Genomic DNA, 22,618 nt, shown 5'->3' on the forward strand with positions numbered 1-22,618 from the left:
TGCTCAACCAACGCATACTTTTACATAATTAGGCCCAGTCGATGCCTGCTGTTGCACAGGCTTAATCATTGCCTATTGTAGCACAGGATCAGTCGATGCTTGCTGTTACACAGGCTCAGTCATTGCTTAATTAATGTTACAAAGGCGAAGTCATTAGTTACTATTACACTGACTTTGTCAATGCTTACTGTTAAACAGATATAGTCAATGCTTAGTGTTACACAGGTTAAGTCAAAGCTTACTGTAACTTAGGCATAGGGTTTTTCCTACTGTTACACATCTTAGTCAATGCTTATTGTTACACAGGCTCGGACATTGCTTACTGTGAATTTAGGTTTATTAATGCTCTGTGCGTCTTTTTACCCCAATGATACCCAAGTGTACCCCAATGTTACTCCAATGATGCCCAATGATACCCATTGATACTCCAATGAACCCCAATGATACCCCAATGAACCTTGAAATACTTCAATGGTACTAAATATTTGCATAGTTAGAAGATATCCGCGCAAGCGTGTAAATAAAAACCGTTAACACATTGATATGATTTTTTTGTTCATTTTTGACCGAAATTTTTCTTAATTTTGTTTTTTTAAACTATTCTTTTAATTTGAAATAAAAGTCCATGACACATCCTCGGGTCATAAGCAAGCAATCTTTATATAAAATAAAAAACTTCTTATGTTTCTCCATAAGAAGAGTAAGAAGCAGACACAAATTTTATAATGTTTTCTTCCAATGAACTTGAACTTTAAAAAAAGCTGTACGTCAAAGTCATGACACACCCTTAGGGCGAAAGCAAATTTCGTTTTTAAAAGTAAGAACTTCCAATATTTCTCAATAAAAAAAAGAAATGATGGGACATGTATTTTGCACCTTTCCTGCATGTGACCTTGACCTTGCCCTAATGAACTTGGGGCAAGTTCATGACAAACACTCAGGTCATAAGCAATATTTGTGTGAAGTAAGAACTTTCAGTGTTTCTGCATAGGTATTTAAGATATTAAATTTTTATCTACAATGATCGCTATCTTTATAACACGCATGAATTGCCAAAGAAAGCATTATATTGTTTAAATTTACATTTCTTTTTAACAAGTTGATAAATTGATTGTGAAAAGTAAGTAAAATTTACTATCCATGTACATCAATGTGTTAGCTAAAAAAACCCCAGTCAAATCGTCACCTATGGGAATTTGAACCGGACATCACCATGATTATTTCGTGCAGTCCGTGTTTTTTTTCTTAGGTCGCTGTAGGTTTCGATCGATTGATAAACGGGGCGTGTTTTAAGCCCTGTCAGTTTCCACAGCTGTTCTATAGAGTTGTAAATTAATCATAAGTTTTCGTAGGAAATACAGGAAATTATCCTACATAGATGTAATTTCTATCTACACAGTAATACACAAGTTATTAAAAAATGTAACCTTCAACTGTTCTGCGAAATTCTAAAACTAGATATTTTGGGTCATGGCAAGGCCTCGAGTGATTTATTTGATGATCAAACATTATTGATAGCTTAAGCGTAGTCTATGTATAGAAATGCTGATTAAATATATTTTTTGAACCTATATACTTGTGACAATTTTGAGAGACATTTCATAACATTCAAATCGTTAATTACTTCAGTCTTTTAGAAATACATGTGTTGGAAACTTTTCATTAAGCTGTTTTGTGTAAGTTAGAATCTCCACTTTTGAAAAAAAAATCTTGACATCTAATATTATTTTATTACTTTTTCGTCTTTCTTTTTTAAATTAAATTTCTACAAAATCTTAGTAACCCGTCATAAAGCATTAGAATTGATTGTAATTAATATTGTTAACATTGCATAAAAGCTGTACGTCAATTTGTAACTGAAATTCACATGTATAATTCAATAATGTTGCACGATATTTGTAATATTTAGCGATAATTTACAATCAGAACTATTCAGGAAATAATTATTTATTGATCAAGTGTTCGTCATTAAAATTCTTATTATACAAGCATGGAAAAGGTTGTTTTGCGTGTTGAATATATACATGTACTAGGTCAACTTGAATTTTAGAAATTTTGTTTGTAATCTCTCGATTTTGTAAGAAAATTTAAAGAAAATTCACCCCAAAGTTAAGACTAAGGAATGAAATATTTATATGGGTCGTACGTACAATTTGCATAAGTTCAAAACTCACACATGTACTTACACGTTCAAATGAATTTCGTGAAAATAGGACAGAAGTTTTCAAAAAATGTCTGATGCAGAAACATGTACGAGTATGATATATGTAAACAACCTTTATATCGTCAATGTTTTGATAGTTAATGTACCAAATTTTATCATAATTTTGTCCTTGAAGTCACCGCAGATCGGAAAAGTACTGACATGGCGAGTTGTTAATCAAGACTTAGTTTAAAGATAGATATGTTTATCGTAACTTACAACAAGTAAATCACTTTTTTAAAAATTCTTTTACACTACAGAATATGAAATTTTCCAAATCTCTCTCTCTCTCTCTCTCTCTGTGGGTTAAAAATAGCATCTCTAGCCTTGGCCTTGGTTGATTTGTCTATAAATAGAAATTAGGTATTTCCTCTTTTTCCCTTGGACGAATAAAACTGTAAGTACACAGGTAGTGTATAGTCTAGGTCCACTTGCCTTGATAAAGCGAAAGAAAGGAAAATGGCAGCGAAACAGTTTGACTCTCACAACAGAAGTGTTATACGGAGAGCCCGTAAAGGAGATCAACTGGAATTCCATCGCGGGTGGTATTCACACTGGGCTGTGTACATAGGTAAGTACATAAATATTATGTATACTGCTAAACAATTCCGTGTTTAATATTCTTTAAATTTGACCAGGTACTTATGAGGGAAGTCAGATATAAATCAGGTAGTCATATTTAGCGTAGAACGTAGAAAAGAACTCATTATAACATATAGAAAGTTGTTTATTGCATGGTTACGATCATTCGGGACATATTGATGTATACATGTTAGCTCGAGTTTGTTACCTGACAATATTGAATTGATGATTCAAATTTAAAAAGGGGAAGTCTTTGGATTTGTATGAATATGTGTATTTATAGATATTTAATTATATTACTGTATGTACAGTCAAGTAAACATGTCCATATAACACTGTGATGTACAGCCAGACGTAAAAAGTGTGACGTAAGACTTTGACGTATCGAAGGGGCCTTTCCCAACTATTTATAGATCACCTAAGTCAACTGGTAGCGCTCAGTGTACGTTATTGTAGCCTTTCATTATTCCTAGGTACCGTACGACTAACACGTACGTGGCTACGAACGTACATTAAAATTTAGTTAATATTATGTTTGGGGTACACCAAAATATCCCTTTTCATGTTTCTCTTAAGTTTCATTCTTTTTCGCCATGCATTGTTCAAAACATCAACAAATGCAATATTACTATAGTAAAACGAGCAATTTGATTTTTTTAAGTTGTCCAAAAAAAAACCCTGTCAAAAATTTATTGATAAATTAATTTTTTAATCCCTTCATATTGCCCTGTAGCTTAAAAGATTGTTGATTTGTCAATGCTTCATCAATCATTTATATTACGATATTAAAATAACTCTAACTATACTGTGTCCTCGCACACATGTCTTCAATACATGATAACGAAAACTGTTGTTATTAAAATCAAAAATTGATCAATTCAAACATCGGGTACATCATGTATATATTTTCAATCAGACGGTTTCTTTTAGCTTGGTATTTTCTTTTCGAAAATTCATTTCAACAGACTAGCAACATGTAAGTATTAATAGTGCATGTCCAACAATCCTACATTTATCTGTATCATGGCTGAGGGTAGGGTGCGCTCAACCTACTCTTCAAGGTTTGTATGCACACAGCGGAAAAGAGAAAATTTGTCTGATAGGATGAGGCCATAATGTATCTTTTAGCTCAGTAAGGCCTAAAAAAAAGTTGTGTGTTTAGGGTAACCCGACATAACCTAGAAAAATGCCCCGATCCTACCATTTTTAGATGTCTGTTTTTATCCGATTGTGAATTTTATATTATTTCTATTAAAAAATCTGTTTTTAAATATGAAACAAACAAACATTCTTAGAATTCAAGCAGAAAAAAATATGATAAAATAAAAAAAATCCCTACCTACCTAACCTATTTTTTTCTTCAGTGTTACCCTAATAAACACACAACATTTTTTTATAGGCCTAAAGTTTCCTATATTGCTTTTTAATACAGGACACCTCTTAAAATAATTGATGATCAGTACAGTGGCTTTGCTTTTTATTGTATAAATCACGCACGAATGGCTTGCATACGTACATGTATTTCATATATTTTATATGTACAACTACTAATCGAAAATAATACACAGGAGCAGGGAACGGTGTTGACTGTTGACTACTTTTTTAAATGGTCTTGACTCACGGTATTTAACAATATATATGTAGTTTATCAAACAGTTGGAAATTCAATACCCTTCTGTTGATGACACACCATGTATTAGTTATGAATGTTTTTGAATTTGTATATTAGGCGCATGTGAACAGAAGGAACGGGAGAAAAAACAAAATTATTCTAAAACATGTCTTTTACCAATTTTCAATCTAAAGTTAAAATTAATTCTAGAAATGCAAATTACTCATGTTGATTAATAAGTCGCTGCAATGGTTAAGTCCTTTCCCTTCTGTTAAAGAGCAGCCCACCACACCGATAGGTGTTCGCAATCAAGTAAACCACATTTCAAGTGGGATGTTCACAGATTCATTTTATGATAAAGATATTCAGCAAGCTATTCATCACCTATCATTTATTCATAATTTTTTGAAGAAAAATCATTCATTTATCACCAGTTTTATTTTACATGGCTAAGGATGACGATAATTATTAACATAAATATTGGACCTGCAGTCCGTTCCCCGGCTACGATCGACAAGCCGCATGTATCGAAATCTGGGGAGCGGATGAAATTCTAATTTCAGAACCATTTTAACAAAACCTTGGACTTTCAATAGGACGTAGCTATCTAATACTTGCGTCAAAACAAGTTAAAAATGACGGGATTTCAAGCGAAATATGCACCAATTGCGTGGTCTTAGCTAAAAGGCCAGACAAATCTTGTTGATTTCAGAGAGCCATGGCTGGTCATGAGTGGCTGACAATGAAATAGACAGGCCTACATCACATTGCTGTTTAACATAACTACACAAAGTCCAAGCTCTTGCTAGAATGGTTCTAATTATCTTGTTGAGACTGATGCAATGGAAACATGTTTTTATGTAACGACGACAATATCATCGAGATATGGATGAGTCCTTTTAGATAACCTTTTTAATTTTAAAGATTTAGTTTAGTTTCGTTTTCCAGGGAATGAGGAGGTCATTCATTTGGCCGGTGATGAAAATGACGGTCTTAACGGTAACATCAACCCCAGTCACGCGTTCACAATCTGTGGAAAATCTTTCAACAAGGCGGTGGTCAAACGGGAGAATGTCTGGAAAGTCGTGCTGGATTCCAAAGTCGAAATAAACAATAACAAAGATCGCAAATGCAAGTAAGCACACGCAATTTTAAGAATATATTCTTTTTTGGATATAGGTAGTCTTTATTTACAACCCCCCCCCCAAAAAAAAAGAAATCCAGCATGCCTTGTCATGCCATAGGTGGCAAGAAAGCTCCACCTAAATCATCAAACTTATGACCAGTAGTTAAGGGATGATTTTTGAAAGAAATATTTTTGCATAGTCTTTGGTTTAAATTTTAAAATTTGCGAGACACATCATACACATTCCTTGGATAAGGAGTAGGACATATAAAACATAGTGTGCTATAATATCGGTTGTTGTTTAACTTTTTATAGAAGGCCCATTGTTCTCTGTCAACGTCAGTGATAAGTAAAATAATTGTAAATTGTAAATTTGCCAGGGGGTTGAAAATTTAAAAATTTCCTAACATATACATAGTTTTTTATTGTTTAAACTTTTTCAGACCACGTAGGCCCCATGAAATCGTGGAGGAGGCCATAATGAAAATCGGAGAAATTGGATACAACGTGCTTTGGAAGAACTGTGAGCATTTCGCCGCCTACTGCAGATATGGTGTGAACTGGTCCAAACAAGTATGTTATATTAATTTTTCTCTCGCCTAACCCGAGGGCGTTGATGTGGGTTTTTATCACAACTTTATAAATGTTTATCATGTTATATTTATTTTTCCTCCCCAAGAATTATTTATTTTTCATTTATTCACACTTTCTCATCCGTTTTTACTATATAGTTGGCTGCTGTTCATACATGTATAAAAGCATTTTAAGGTCAGACGACACGTTCCTCAATTTTAGATAACTTTTTCCAGGAATTTGGTAATGGTTTACTATTACTTTGATAAGCTTTCTTGCAAAAAATTAGGGTACCTTTCCAGGCATTTCTGCAAAATACTAGAGTATGCAATATCTTATTGATCTTCTTGAAAATACACTTGGAATGCTGATATAAAGATAAATACATCTACAACACAGCAAAATTCACTATAATAGAACAAAATCTCCGCCGGGTCGGGGCTTTGAACTCACGACCTCGAGAGCCTATACGCTATTGGCAGACAGCGGCCACGATTCTAACCACTCGACCATCTAGACATATAACCAAAGTTAAGTAAATTTTGATCATTTTTAAAGTAATTATAAAATTAATATTTTTTTTTGGAACTCTTTATTACGAGGAGATACAAAAAATATTTTTGAGGAACGTGTCGTCTGACCTTAAGAAAAATAATTGAATAAACTAAAAAAAAAAACCAAAATTCCACACAAACCAAAAAATGAAACGCTACTAACAGGAGTACGAATCCTTCTGTTCCATTGTTGAATCAGTGAAAGAATATTTGGCAGTTGTATGTTGTAATTTAATTCAGTAATTTTATCTTACTCTACACAGAATTCTATCTCTAACAGATTTAAAGTTGTACAACCCCAATCGAGTTTCCATCGAGTATGGTGAAAAACCTGATCCGAGAACTTTCTTGAGCCTATCCAAACCACTTTGGTTTTTTAGCTGTTAATTTTTAATCCAGAAAATTTTGAGAAAAACTCTAATGTATCTAGAGAATTAAAAAGAGACTCTGGTGAACCATCAAGTGTCAGTGTTGTATCATCCGCATATTGAGTTATCTTGTGTTCTTTACCTTTGACTATAATACCGTATGGCTAGGATCTCCGCACACAGTTAAAATAGATATGGAGGAATTGGATCTCCTTGTCTGCAACCTCTCTGTATGTCAAAATGATCAGACAGATATCCACATTGCAAAATAGATGCTTTAAAGTTTGTATTTAAAATCTTATCCCAGCTAATTATATTTTTTCCAAACCCCCCAAAATTCAAAACTTTGTAAATAAACTCCCATGCAATAGAATTAAATGCCTTTTCCAAATCTATGAGAACAAGTAAGCCAGGATTTTTTATTACTCTGTATATGCCATAAGGTCATACCGGTATATAAACCTTATGTTTTCACCTATGTATCTGCCTTTCATAAAACCAGACCGTGTTTCTGAAATAAGATAATCAAGGGTAGATCTTATTCTATAACTAATGCATCCTGAGAGAAGTTTATACATGACATTTAGCAAGGTAATTGGGCGCCATTTTTTAATATGTTTTTAACTTTTTAAAATCAGTATACTACGGCAATACATTTTGCTCTTTCCATGAAATAAAAAAACCTTATTATTGTTTATTTACTCCATACAAAAGGGTATTACTATGCATGATTTTTTTCAAATCAATTTCCTGCGGATAAAGCATTGTTAATAATCTGTCATTTTCTTTTTTAAAAAATGCATTAATTATTATTTCAGGCCGACAACGCCATGCTAGCACTAGGCGCTGTAGTTGTGTTTGGCATAGTTGCAGAGTTCTTTAGAAAGAAAAAGGATTAGTAAAGGGCCTCTTCGTTTTGAAGAGAGGATTGCTATACAGTTATGACTTCATTATTAATTATGCTTCTTTATTCTATATTAACCATAATGAGTCATTTATAATTTTTTATTACGACTTTTACTTAGTCATGATTCTTCTGTGATATAAATTTGCTGTGATTGTAAATGTATATTCCAACCCTAAATCAACATTTAAAAAGATAATATATGTCCAAACGGTAACGAGTTAAATTATAATTTCCTCAAGCAGCCAATGTCTTACGCAAACCATTTTTCAGAAATATATGTATAGTTTTGAAAAATGCATATATAAATCTTATTTATTTATTTATATATTTTTTTATACTTTTACTTTTTTTGTTTTTAACTATGTTGAGTATATGAAATTAACCCATTTTACTTGCATGTATGTATATATTTTGAAAACATTTATGTTCGTTTCAAACATCTTACTTAGTGCCAAATGAAAGTAAAATAATTAAAGAGAACAATATTCAGTTGTTTTAATTTGCAAATGCCATGTAACTTTTTAATGTTTCCTTCATTATTTTTTTCTGTAGAATAATTTAATAAAGGTAAATATCTAGAGAACACTAATGTAATGGCTAATATAAAATTGACATGCATCCACTTTAAGATCTTTAAATTGAAAGAAGTACACTTAATTTCGACTACTGTTAGTCATATTTTCTTTATTATATTCATAAATTTGTCAATTCAATATAAATCAAGAAGGTTTCTTAGTATTGTAGTAAAAAAAGAACAACCTCCAGAGTTTTGACCTTGGAGATGGTCCCTTAGATTGAACAATTCAATATTACTAATGTTTAAGAAGCAAGTTCAAGTTCTGCTTCATATGCACAGACTTTTGCCAATTTTCTTATAAAAATGTTTATTGCTTAATAACTTTGTCTGTAAAAGTACATGTCCATGCAACTAAATAAGCTTTTTTAATACACTGTTAGTACAATATGTGTTCATGAATTCCGTTTAACATCACAATGCATTGGCACTCAGGAATTCTCTCATTAGAAATGTTGTATGTTATGCTTAGATCTGGATAATGCCTACTGTTGCACAGGCTCAGTCAGTGCTTAGTGTTATACAGGCTCAATCAATGCTTACTTTTACATAGGTTCAGTCAATGCTTACTGTTACACAGGCTCAGTCAATACTTAGTGTAATACAGGCTCAGTCAATACTTACTGTTACACAGGCTCAGTCAATTCTTACTGTTATACAGGCTCAGTCAATACTTAGTGTTATACAGGCTCAGTCAATACTTACTGTTACACAGGCTCAGTCAATACTTACTGTTATACAGGCTCAGTCAATACTTACTGTTATACAGGCTCAGTCAATGCTTACTTTTACACAGGTTCAGTCAATACTTTGTGTTATACAGGTTCAGTCAATACTTAGTGTTATTCAGGCTCAGTCAATACCTAGTGTTATACAGGCTCAGTCAATACTTAGTGTTATTCAGGCTCAGTCAATACTTAGTGTTATACAGGCTCAGTCAATACTTAGTGTTACACAGGTTCAGTCAATACTTACTGTTACACAGGCTCAGTCAATACTTAGTGTTATACAGGCTCAGTCAATACTTAGTGTTATACAAGCTCAGTCAATACTTACTGTTACACAGGCTCAGTCAATACTTACTGTTACACAGGCTCAGTCAATACTTACTGTTACACAGGCTCAGTCAATACTTAGTGTTATACAGGCTTAGTCAATACTTACTGTTACACAGGCTCAGGCAATGCTTACTTTTACATAGGCTCAGTCAATACTTACTGTTACACAGGCTCAGTCAATACTTAGTGTTATACAGGCTCAGTCAATACTTACTGTTACACAGGCTCAATCAATGCTTACTTTTACATAGGCTCAGTCAATGCTTACTGTTACACAGGCTCAGTCAATACTTAGTGTTATACAGGCTCAGTCAATACTTAGTGTTATACAGGCTCAATCAATGCTTACTTTTACATAGGCAAGGTCAATACTTACTGTTACACAGGCTCAGTCAATGCTTACTTTTACACAGGCTCAGTCAATACTTAGTGTTATACAGGCTCAGTCAATACTTGCTGTTACACAGGCTCAGGCAATGCTTACTTTAACATAGGCTCAGTCAATACTTACTGTTACACAGGCTCAGTCAATACTTAGTGTTATACAGGCTCAGTCAATACTTACTGTTACACAGGCTCAATCAATGCTTACTTTTACATAGGCTCAGTCAATACTTACTGTTACACAGGCTCAGTCAATACTTAGTGTTATACAGGTTCAGTCAATACTTAGTGTTATACAGGCGCAATCAATGCTTACTTTTACATAGGCAAAGTCAATACTTACTGTTACACAGACTCAGTCAATACTTAGTGTTATACAGGCTCAGTCAATACTTAGTGTTATACAGGCTCAGTCAATACTTAGTGTTATACAGGCTTAATCAATGCTTACTTTTACATAGGCTCAGTCAATACTTACTGTTACACAGGCTCAGTTCCGCGCAAGCGTGTAAATAAAAACCGTTTACACATTGATATGATTTTTTTGTTTATTTTTGACCGAAATTTTTCTTAATTTTGTTTTGTTTTAAACTATTCTTTAAAATTAAAATAAAAGTCCATGACACATCCTTGGGTCATAAGCAAGCAATCTTTATAAAGTAAAAATAAAATAAAAAACTTCTTATGTTTCTCCATAAGAAGAGTAAGAAGCAGACACAAAGAACTATATATGATATTAGTCAAATTTGGCCCCCAAAATTCGCTATTTTTAAAATGATTAATGTACATTAACTTCTTGTGTTATTTTATAAAAGAGTTGACATGAAATATATTTTTTACCGATTTATTTGATTTATATGCACCCACTGGCAGTATATGACGTCAGAAGTGACGCTATTTTTATAATTTAATCAAAATCAACCAAAAATTGACATTTTTCTAATCTTTTTTCGAATGGGAAATATAGAGCGACTCTTTGAACAAGAACGAACTTTTTGTCACTTATAAGTATTGGAAAGATACATCTTTGGTGAAAATATTTTGTTTGTTCAAGTAGTCGCTCAATGTTTTCTGAAAGAAAAACTGCCTCAAAACAAGCCGTTTTATGCTAAAAATGAGAAAATGGCGGGAAAAGGTAAACTTTATGATGTCATATTTTTAAATTGTGGGCACTAAAATCAAAATGAAAATTATGAAAAAACTTCAAATGTATATTTGTACAAATAAAACAAAGAATTACAGAAAAATGACAATGTTCATTTTTTGGGGGCCATTTTAGGCTCAAACCATATATAGTCCTTTTATAAATTTTTTCTTCCATTGAACTTGAACTTTAAAAAATGACCGTACGTCATGATCAAAGTCATGACACACCCTTAGGTCGAAAGCAATTTTCGTTTTAAGTAAGTACATCCAATATTTCTCCATAAAAAAAAGATATGATGGGACACGGATTTTGCACCTTTCCTGCCAGTGACATTGACCTTGCCCTAATGAACTTGAGGCAAGTTCAGGACAAACACTCAGGTCATAAGCAGTATATGTGTGAAGTAAGAACTTTCAGTGTTTCTCCATAGGTATTAAAATAGTAATTTTTTTTTCTACAATGATCGCTTTATAACACGCATGAATTGTCAAAGAAAGCATTATATTGTTTATATTTAAATTTTTTTAACAAGTTAATAAATTGATTGTGAAAAGTAAGTAAAATTCACTAAATTACTGTTCATGTACATCAGTGTGTTAGCTAAAAGAAACAATCAAATGTCTTCTATTGGAATTTAAATCAGACATCAGCATGATTATCTCGTGCAGTCCGTGTTTTTTTTTCTTAGGTCGCTGTAGGTTTCGACCGATCGGTAAACGGGGCGTGTAAATTTAAGCCCTGTCAGTTTCTTCAGCTGTTCTATAGAGTTATAAATTATTTATAAGTTTCCGTAGGAAATACAGGAAATTATACTACATAGATGTAATTTCTATCTAAACAGAAATACACAAGTAATGAAAAAATGTAACCTTCAACTGTCCTGCGAAATTCTGAAACTAGATATTTTGGATCATTGCAAGGCCTCGAGCGATTTATTTGATGAACAAACATTATTGATAGCTTTAGCATAGTCTATGTATAGAAATGCTGATGAAATGATTAAATATATTTTTAAACCTATACTTGTGACAATTTTCATTTCATATTTCATAAAATTCAAAACGTTAATTACTTCAGTCTTTTAGAAATACATGTATTGGAAACTTTTCATTAAGCTGTTTTGTGTAAGTTAGAATCTCCACTTTTGAAAAAAAATCTTGACATATAATATTATTTTATTACTTTTTCGTCTTTCTTTTTTAAATTAAATTTCTACAAAATCTTAGTAACCCGTTATAAACCATTAGAATTGATTGTAATTAATATTGTTAACATTGCATAAAAGCTGTACGTCAATTTGTAACTGAAATTCACATGTATAATTCAATAATGTTGCACGATATTTGTAATATTTAGCGATAATTTACAATCAGAACTATTCAGGAAATAATTATTTATTGATCAAGTGTTCGTCATTAAAATTGTTAGAATTATACAAGCATGGAAATGGTTGTTTTGCGTGTTGAATATATACATGTACTAGGTCAACTTGAATTTTAGAATTTTTTTTTTGTAATCTCTCGATTTTGTAAGAAAATTTAAAGAAAATTCACCCCAAAGTTAACACTAAGGAATGAAATATTTATATGGGTCGTACGTACAATTTGCATAAGTTCAAAACTCACACATGTACTTACACGTTCAAATGAATTTCGTGAAAATAGGACAGAAGTTTTCAAAAAATGTCTGATGCAGAAACATGTACGAGTATGATATATGTTAACAACCTTTATATCGTCAATGTTTTGATAGTTCATGTACGAAATTTTATCATAATTTTGTCCTTGAAGTCACCGCAGATCGGAAAAGTACTGACATGGCGAGTTGTTAATCAAGACTTAGTTTAAAGATAGATATGTTTATCGTAACTTACAACAAGTAAATCACTTTTTTAAAAATTCTTTTACACTACATACACTACAGAATATAAAATTTTCCAAATCCATCTATCTTTCTCTCTCTCTCTCTCTCTCTCTCTCTCTCTGTGGGTTAAAAATAGCATCGCTAGCCTTGGCCTTGGTTGATTTGTCTATAAATAGAAATTAGGTATTTCCTCTTTTTCCCTTGGACGAATAAAACTAAGTACACAGGTAGTGTATAGTCCAGTTCCACTTGCCTTGATAAAGCGAAAGAAAGGAAAATGGCAGCGAAACAGTTTGACTCTCACAACAGAAGTGTCATACGGAGGGCCCGTAAAGGAGATCAACTGGAATTCCATCGCGGATGGTATTCACACTGGGCTGTGTACATAGGTAAGTACATAAATATTATGTATACTGCTAAACAATTCCGTGTTTAATATTCTTTAAATTTGACCTGGTACTTAGTTATGAGTGAAGTCAGATATAAATCAGGTAGTCATATTTAGCGTAGAGCGTAGAAAAGAACTCATTATAACATATAGAGGTTGTTTATTGCATGGTTACGATCATTCGGGACATGTTGATGTATACATGTTAGCTCGAGTTTGTTATACCTGACAATATTGAATTGATGAATCATATTTAACAAGGGGAAGTCTTTGGATTTGTATAAGTAATATGTGTATTTATAGATATTTTATTATATTACTGTATGTACAGTCAAGTAAACATGTCCATATAACATGTACAGCTAGACGTAAAAAGTGTGACGTAACACTTTGACGTATCGAAGGGGCCTTTCCCAACTATTTATAGATCACCTAAGTCAACTGGTAGCGCTCAGTGTACGTTATTGTAGCCTTTCATTATTCCTAGGTACCATACGACTAACACGTACGTGGCTACGAACGTACATTAAAATTTATTATTATTAAATATTATATTTGGGGTACACCAAAATATCCCTTTTCATGTTTCTCTATAGTTTCATTCTTTTTCGCAATGCATTGTACAAAACATCAACAAATGCATTATTACTATAGTAAAATGAGCAAATTGATTTTTTTCAGTTGTCCAAAAAAAAAAAAAACCCCGTCAAACATTTATTAATAAATGAATTCTTTAATCCCTCTATATTGCCATGTAGCTTAAACGATAGTTGATTTGTCAATGTTTCATCAATCATTTATATTACGATATGAAAATAAATCTCACTATACTGTGTCCTCGCACACATGTCTTCAATACATGATAACGAAAACTCTTTTTATTTAAATCAAAAATTGATCAATTCAAACATCGGGTACATCATGTATATATTTTCAATCAGACGGTTTCTTTTAGTTTGGTATTTTCTTTTCGAAAATTCATTTCAACAGACTAGCAACATGTAAGTATTAATAGTGCATGTCCAACAATCCTACATTTATCTGTATCATGGCTGAGGGTAGGGTGCGCTCAACCTACTCTTCAAGGTTTGTATGCACACAGCGGAAAAGAGCAAATTTGTCTGATAGGATGAGGCCATAATGTATCTTTTAGCTCAGTATACGTAAGGCCTAAAAAAGAAGTTGTGTGTTTAGGGTAACCCGACATAACCTAGAAAAATGCCCCGATCCTACCATTTTCAGAGTCTGTTTTTATCCGATTGTGAATTTTATATTATTTCTATTAAAAAATCTGTTTTTAAATATGACACAAACAAACATTCTTAGAATTCAAGTAGAAAAAAATATGATAAAATAAAAAAAAATCCCTACCTACCTAACCTATTTTTTTCTTCAGTGTTACCCTAAACACACAACTTTTTTTTATAGGCCTAAAGTTTCCTATATTGCTTTTTAATACAGGACACCTCTTAAAATAATTGATGATCAGTACAGGGGCTTTGCTTTATATTGTATAAATCACGCACGAATGGCTTGCATACGTATTTCATATATTTCATTTGTACAACTACTAATCGAAAAATAATACACAGGAGCAGGGAACGGTGTTGACTGTTGACTACTTTTTTAAATGGTCTTGACTCAAGGTATTTAACAATATATAAGTAGTTTATCAAACAGTTGGAAATTCAATACCCTTCTGTTGATGACACACCATGTATTAGTTATGAATGTATGCTTTTGTATATTAGGCGCATGTGAACAGAAGGAACGGGAGAAAAAAAAATTAATCTAAAGCATGTCTTTTACCAATTTTCAATCTAAAGTTAAAATTTATTCTAGAAATGCAAATTACTCATGTTAATTAATAAGTCGCTGCAATGGTTAAGTCCTTTCCCTTCTGTTAAAGAGCAGCCCACCACACCGATAGGTGTTCGAAATCAAGTAAACCATATTTCGACTAGGATATTCACAGATTCATTTTATGTTAAAGATATTCAGCAAGCTATTCATCATTTATCATTTATTCATAATTATTCGAAGAAAAATCATTCATTTATCACCAGTTTTATTTTATATGTATAAGGATGACGATACTAATTAAGATAAATTTTGGAACTGCAGTCGGCTCCCCGGCTACGATCGACAAGCCGCGTGTATCGAAATCTGGGGAGCGGATGAAATTCTAATTTTAGAACAATTTTAACAAGACCTTGGACTTTCAGTAGGACGCAGCTATCTAATACGTGCGTCAAAACAAGTTAAAAATCAAAGTACTGAAGTACTGACGGGAGTTGATTTTATCGATTATCATTTATTTTAAAATCAACTTATCTTGGATGGCAATCAATTTCTAGTCTGTATTTGAATTACGCACTTTTTTATTATTATATGAATTTGAAAGTTGAAAGTTTAAAAATTTCCTAACATATTCATAGTTTTCTATTGTTTAAACTTTTTCAGACCACGTAGGCCCCATGAAATCGTGGAGGAAGCCATAATGAAAATCGGAGACATTGGATACAACGTGCTTTGGAAAAACTGCGAACATTTCGCCGCCTTCTGCAGATATGGTGTGAACTGGTCCGAACAGGTAGCAATACTTTATAATTTTTTTCTATCGTAAACAAGGCTAAGTCCACTTTAAAATATATAGAAAAAAAAACACGACTGGGTATCCTACATGTAAGTTTGTTTTGTGCAATTAGTACGTGTTTTCTAATATGCGTTACAATTGTGACATTTTCGATGAAAATATCAGAAGTAAATGTAATTGATACAGTTTTTGTCTTAATATCAAAAGGATGACATATGATTAAGTGTATTTCATACAGTGTTTTTAAGGAAAGATAGAGAGAAGGATAACAGAGAATCATTAAATGCTACCCCCCCCCCCCTTACAGCCAATTATTTATAGAGGGTGTAAAAGTAAACACTATGCATGAAATAGCAATTAAATTACTTTTGATGTACTTTAAAAAATAAATCATGATATTGCATGTAGAGAAGATAAGACTTTTTTATATCCATACCTAGTATTATACAGTGTATGTATACATGTATCATAGGATGCGTTGATATAACGACATTTATGGATATATTTAAACCAAATTTTTAATTTTTCCAAAATGATAATTTGTTTTCAAAATATATAGCGATGATGGAGTTTTAAACATTGCCTGACTCTTATACAGACAGCCATTTAAACTTCGGACGTCAACACATTGATACTCCTAATTTTAATTTCAGGCCAACAACTTTTTGGGTGCAGTGGTTGCCACCGGAGCAGTTGTAGTTCTGGGTTCACTATTCAAAGAGATGTTCATTGGAGATAAGAAGGAAAAGGAGAAAGCTTAGTTATTGCCGCGGTTTGTGTTGACTCGATACAGCAGGATATCCTAGCTAGCTGACTCTGCTATGTTAAAACTCTTCTACCATTTTCTCTCAAAAATATCCTGCCTGAATCTCTATAGACATGTCATATTTATTGTTTTAATTAATCCAATCTTCTGTTTTATATCTTTCCTGTGATTGTAATGATACCTGGTGATAGATATTGTTATCTTATAGTTAAAGTATTCAGGACTAGTCGGTCGTTGTTTAGTAAGTCTATATAAAATCGTGGTCATCTTTCCACTATTCATTGCGTCTGAAATGACTCTAATGTAAAATAATACTCCTCGTTTCAATGCTTGTATCTTAATTTTCTAATAGACGTATAACTCATTTGTTACAATATTCAAGCAATGTGTAACATGACAATTATCACAAAGTGAAAAACAATGTTTAAAGCTTTGTAAACCAAAAAAAAAGAGATATTTTTTCATGATCTCAAAGATTGTGTATGTACATAGATTTTTTTGCTGTGATTGAATTTAAGAATTGTGTATATATCATTAATTATACTGCCCATCATATGGCAATATTTTCTGTTAAGTTTGACTTTAGCAGTGTCTAACACATCGCTTCAGGGTTTGTTATGTTAATGTTTGATATTTATTTGGTTTTATTCATTATGTATTTGTTTATTTATTGAGAAATCCATACTTGAATTTTGTTGTGTTTGAAATAAATCTGTTTTAATTTACACTGTCCTTGAATTTTATTTTTTTAAAATGAAGTTTATTGCCATTTCATGCAATCAACAGGAAGTTTGATTGGGACTATTAAGCTGTTTACAAGGAAATTAATAAAATACAATGTGGTATTATAAGTACATGTACTTTTCATAATTTGACATAAACTTTGGGATCTATATTTCAAAATTAAAATTGATAATTCGTGATCATTATTTATTTTTATTTTTCCCTTAATGGAGTGTACCCAACTTAAGTGTTAATATAATTCCATATTTGTACTTGAAGAAAACTTTTCCTGTCCTGAATTGCATTAGTTAATGCATCATAAACAGATCTGATCAATATCCATGATTATTTGAACATTCAAAATATAATTCTAAGATTTTGTGTTAATTAACTTTAACTGATAGAGAGATATTGAAAAAAGCTATGATCTCTTTGGAGGCTAGAATTTTAGCACCATTTGTGTCCTTCTTTTTCGAAGAAAATTAAATTACACAGGATGAACCTTTGTCATTCAGTCAACTGAATGATAACTGAATGGTCTGGAAAGGTGACGGAATGGCATAGCTATGCCATTCAGTCACCTTTCAGAAACCGATCAGTATCATTTCAGTTTTCACTGAATGGCAGAGATTCATCCTGTGTTATCCATTATTCAAATAAAAAAAAAACATGACGCAACGTTATCCTTTTAGTTTTTAGCTCACCTCAGCTGAAAGCTCAAGTGAGCTTTTCTGATCAAAATTTGTTCGTTGTCTGGCGTTGTCGTTGGCGTTGTCGTTGTAATCTTTTCACATTTTCATCTTCTTCTCCAGAACCACTGGGCAGATTTCAACTTACCTTAGCTCAAAGCATCACTGGGTGAAGGGGATTCAAGTTTGTTCAAATGAAGGGCCACACCATCTTTAAAGGGGAGATAATTTAGAATTATTGAAAATTTGTTGGTATTTTTGAAAAAATCTTCTTCTCAAAAAGTAATTGGCCAGAAAAGCTGTAATTTGTGTGAAAGCATCCTCAGGTAGTGTAGAATCAAGTTGGTACAAATCATGCATATGGTCCCCGGGGGTAGGGTTGGGCCACAATGGGGGGATGGATTTTTACATAAGAATGTACAGAGAAAATCTTATAAAATCGTCTTCTTTAAAAATCATTTAGGCCAGAAAAGCTTACACGTGTGCGGAAGCATCCTCAGGTAGTGTAGATTCAAGTTTGTTCAAACCATGGTCCCCGGGGGTAGGGTGGAGCTACAATGGGAGGGATGAACTTTAACATAGATAATATATAAAAATAAAATCTTTTACAATCTTCTTAAAAACTGTTAGGTCAGGAAAGTTCAAATTTGAGTGGAAGCATCCTCAGATAGTGTAAATTCAAGTTTGTTTAAATCATTTTCCCCAGGGCAGGGTGGGGCCACAATTGGGGATGAATTTTTACAGAATGTATAGAGAAAATCTTTAAAAATATTCTGGGAAGGTTTTCAGTTCAAAAAGCAGTAACTTGTGTGAAAGCATGGGTTGTATATAGGAATAGAGAAAAATCTTCTTACAGGTACAACAAAAGGGGCTTGGTATTTTCCATAAAAATATGTGGATAAAAATTGGCAGATTTAAAAAAAAATTGAGCAAGATCTACTGTACTTAGTTGTCAAGATATTTTGATTTTGATACTGTAATGCAAATTTGATCAGAGTTAAGGCTTGTGTTGCTCAGGTGAGCGATGTTGCCCCTGGGCCTCTTTTTTATACAAATTTTTGTTGCGTACAGTTATATGAAATAAAGTAGCTGAACTGCCATACCATCAGTGTTCTCAATTTAGATACGATGATTTGAAAACGACACAGGGTTTCAAATAAATAAACGAGTACTCTAAAGCCCCAGATTTATCGACTGAGCCAACCGAGTCAAATTGACTTTAAGTTAGTTTTTATCTTAAAATGTTTTTCAAGTGCATTGAAGTGTCAAATATCTAAAAACAACATTTATTAAAACAAAGTTTAATTACAAAATGTAATGTTATTTTGTTTCTTTTTATACCTGTGCTTTCTTCGTGTATAATTAAAGTTCATAGATTATGTGAACTTTAAAAAGTCAATTTGGGCTCCAAACATACAACATCCACTGAAACTTCGAGTTTTGGAAATTCGATTGATTTTATATACCATTAGGGCCTTCACCTGTATTGAATAACCAAAAAAAATATAGAAGAAAAATAATCTTTTAAACTGAAAAATTAACTTGGACTGTTTAGAGATGGCAAAATGTTAAAACTCAAACGTTCGTTTGCATGCATTTCGTTACAATTAAAGAATCAATTTAAAAAGCGTTAATCACACACAAACTATTGACAAAGAATATCTGTTTTCAATGATTTTTACTTACTTAGGTTTACTTTTGAAATTACAACAATGTAATGAATTTCAAAAGTACTGCCCTGGCCCAAGGATCATGGGGCACTGTCTTATTGTCTTGCGATTGACAACAACGAAAAAGAAACCGGTATATGAAGTGTCTCTATATTACGTTGAAAATTTAATATTATTGAATATTGAAATTTTGACTTAAGGAAGTGTTAACTCAGGGTTTGAGTTCTCAAATTCAGATTGTTATAAAGATCAATGTAATGAGTGAAATTTGTTCTAAACACAAAAGTATTAATGAAATGAATTATTACTGATAAAAAATTCGATATTTTTACTTTATCATGGAATAAGGCTCAAACAAAAATAGACTTTTAGCCGAACAGAGGAAATTAGGACTAAATTTTGCAGATTTTGTTTTTCGCTTAAACATTTTTGGCAGTACACTAATATTAAAAGGAAAGGTTCTATATTTTAGTCTATATACTTTACATATTTTCTGATGGTTTTACTTCATTTATTCATTAAAATAAGCGTATGGCACGAATTGCAAAAATATCGAAAAAGAGGCCAATAGGCCTTAAAGGTCACCTGAGTAGCATATAACCCATACACAAACTTGTCGAGGAGTCTCATATATTCATTTATTTGGGTTTCATTCTGGAGTAGAAAAATTATAGATTTGTAATGCCGACCACCTCCCTGCCTGAAATTTTTCAAAAAGAACTATGAAACCTACAATTTTGACGAAAAACTTAAAGATTTGGGCTACAAAATCATGAATTCAGTTTTCTTTCATGTGTGTGGGAGTAAAGAAAATAATTGTTAAACATTATGTGCATTAACACCTATACATCCCTACTGGTCGTGCCCTAGAGTCAAAACCCATACTCCAGGGGAAATATATGAAATTTAAAATTTTAGTAAAGGACTTCCTGGTAAACATAATTATGAAGTCAGTTTTTCATACATATGTGTGAGAATAGAGAAGAAAATTTTAAAACATTATATGCATTAACCCTATATTGCTATATGCCCCCCCCCCCCCATGTCCTGAACCCCTGACCCAAGGGCCATGGATTTCACAATTTAGGTAGTGGACATCATAACCATGTATTCAGTTTTTTGCCCACATGTTTGGAAGTAAAGAAGAAGATTTTTTTAAAGATTTAACACATTTTTACTATATGGCCATATTGACCCCCCCCCCCACCCTAGAGCCTAAACCCCTGACACAGGGGTAATGAATTTCACTATTTTGGCAGAGGGCTTCATGGACATCATAATCATGCATTTAGTTTTTAAAAAATATGTATGGGAGTAGAGAAGAAGATTTTCTAAGATTTAATAAATTTTTACTATATATATATATATATATATATATATATATATATATATATATATATATATATATATATATATATATATATATATATATATATATATATATATATATACATATACATAATGGCCCCACCCTAGAATCAGAACCCCTGACCCAGGGGCCATGAATTTCACAATTTTGGTAGAGGGACTCATGGACATCATAATCATGCAACCAGTTTTTTCCTCACATGTTTTGGAGTAGAGTAGAAGATTTTGAAAATTTGGCTTTTTTTGCATATTTTGCACCACTTGTGGTGCCCCGGGGGTGGTAGAGCCACGAATTTCACAACTTAGATTTGTCTTACCATAGAGATGCCTCACACATAAAATCGTAACAATTATCCTCGTCGTTTTTAAGAAGTTAAAAATGTAAAATTGTTAACGCACGACGGACGACGCACGACGACGGACGAAAAGGGATAGTAGTAGGTCACCTGAGGACCTAAAAATGCTTAAAACTGATAAAAAACACAATATCTCAAAATTTTGTTCATTGACCTCATATAAATTTTATGTCAATAGAATAACGTCAATATGGGTATTTTCATAATATAAATGTTTTTGTATTATCTTCATTCAATTTTTTGTAAAATTGGATCAAAAATTGGTAGGGATTTGAAAACTGATAGAGGAAATTCGAACTTGAATAGTTCTTAAAATTGTTGCTGAAATCTTAATGCTTTGTACCTATTAAGTGCCACTACCATTCATTAACTGTAGTTCTTTTTTCAAAGTGTTTTATTATTTGTAATATATTTACAATTAAGAAAATTTCAATTGTAGTGTAAAATTTGAAAAATTCTTTCAAAAAATATTCAATAACCATTTACTCAAAAAGTAGGTCATTGACCTACTTTTTTGAAAGTGAAAAATAACACCACAATCAAAGATCCATATCATACAATAGACGGTTTTTCATTATCATCAGTGGTTTTTTTTTTATTTCATTCTGCGTAAACTTCATCCTTAAGTCACTCTATAGATGTTTCACGTTCCTGAGGCCAGGCTTATGATATTTTGTTTGATTCTTAGGACAGGTGTAAGTCTCAAAACATTTCTGTTAAATAATATGTTTTACGGGGCTACCGTTGTGGTGAGCGCAGCAAGAATTACACATACCTTGCATCATTGTCAACTTAGTGTTATTTAGGTATCGACGATCGTCAAAGAATTATTGAGAGAGAGAGAGAGAGAGAGAGAGAGAGAGAGAGAGAGAGAGCGATCCGTGGTTGTAGACCCTGTGTGTAATTTCCCACTTTCAAATTTAATGGTTTGACTTCTTCTTTATTTAATTGCTCAAAATGTCCTATTGATTATTTCCTCCCTACTCATATGCTAAACTGCTTACTGTACATGCATGCACAATTAGCTTAAAATTGGATCGATATAACAGGAAAGTATGGCTCTTGCTAGTAAATATCTATATAATCTCTATATAAAAAAATGAAAAAAAAA

At 32.3% G+C, this 22,618-nt stretch overlaps 1 protein-coding gene across 2 annotated transcripts; it reads left to right on the forward strand.

The window, feature by feature from the left end:
* Window positions 1-2,560: 2,560 nt before the first annotated feature.
* On the forward strand, window positions 2,561-17,428 carry LOC128191787 (phospholipase A and acyltransferase 3-like). 2 transcript variants are annotated; one of them, XM_052864086.1, is made up of 4 exons: window positions 2,561-2,774; window positions 5,346-5,532; window positions 5,967-6,096; window positions 7,837-8,248. In XM_052864086.1, the coding sequence occupies exons 1-4, from the start codon at window positions 2,663-2,665 to the stop codon at window positions 7,915-7,917; spliced, it is 510 nt and encodes a 169-aa protein (XP_052720046.1). In that variant the 5' UTR covers window positions 2,561-2,662; the 3' UTR covers window positions 7,918-8,248. The 2 variants fall into 2 exon arrangements, with proteins under 2 accessions (XP_052720046.1, XP_052720045.1); XM_052864085.1 differs by lacking the exons at window positions 5,967-6,096; window positions 7,837-8,248 and adding exons at window positions 15,803-15,932; window positions 16,589-17,428 and having other exon boundaries at window positions 2,562-2,774.
* Window positions 17,429-22,618: the final 5,190 nt, after the last annotated feature.

The sequence above is a fragment of the Crassostrea angulata genome, chromosome 7, assembly GCF_025612915.1.
Source record: "Crassostrea angulata isolate pt1a10 chromosome 7, ASM2561291v2, whole genome shotgun sequence".
Classification (NCBI taxonomy): Eukaryota; Metazoa; Mollusca; class Bivalvia; order Ostreida; family Ostreidae; genus Magallana; species Magallana angulata.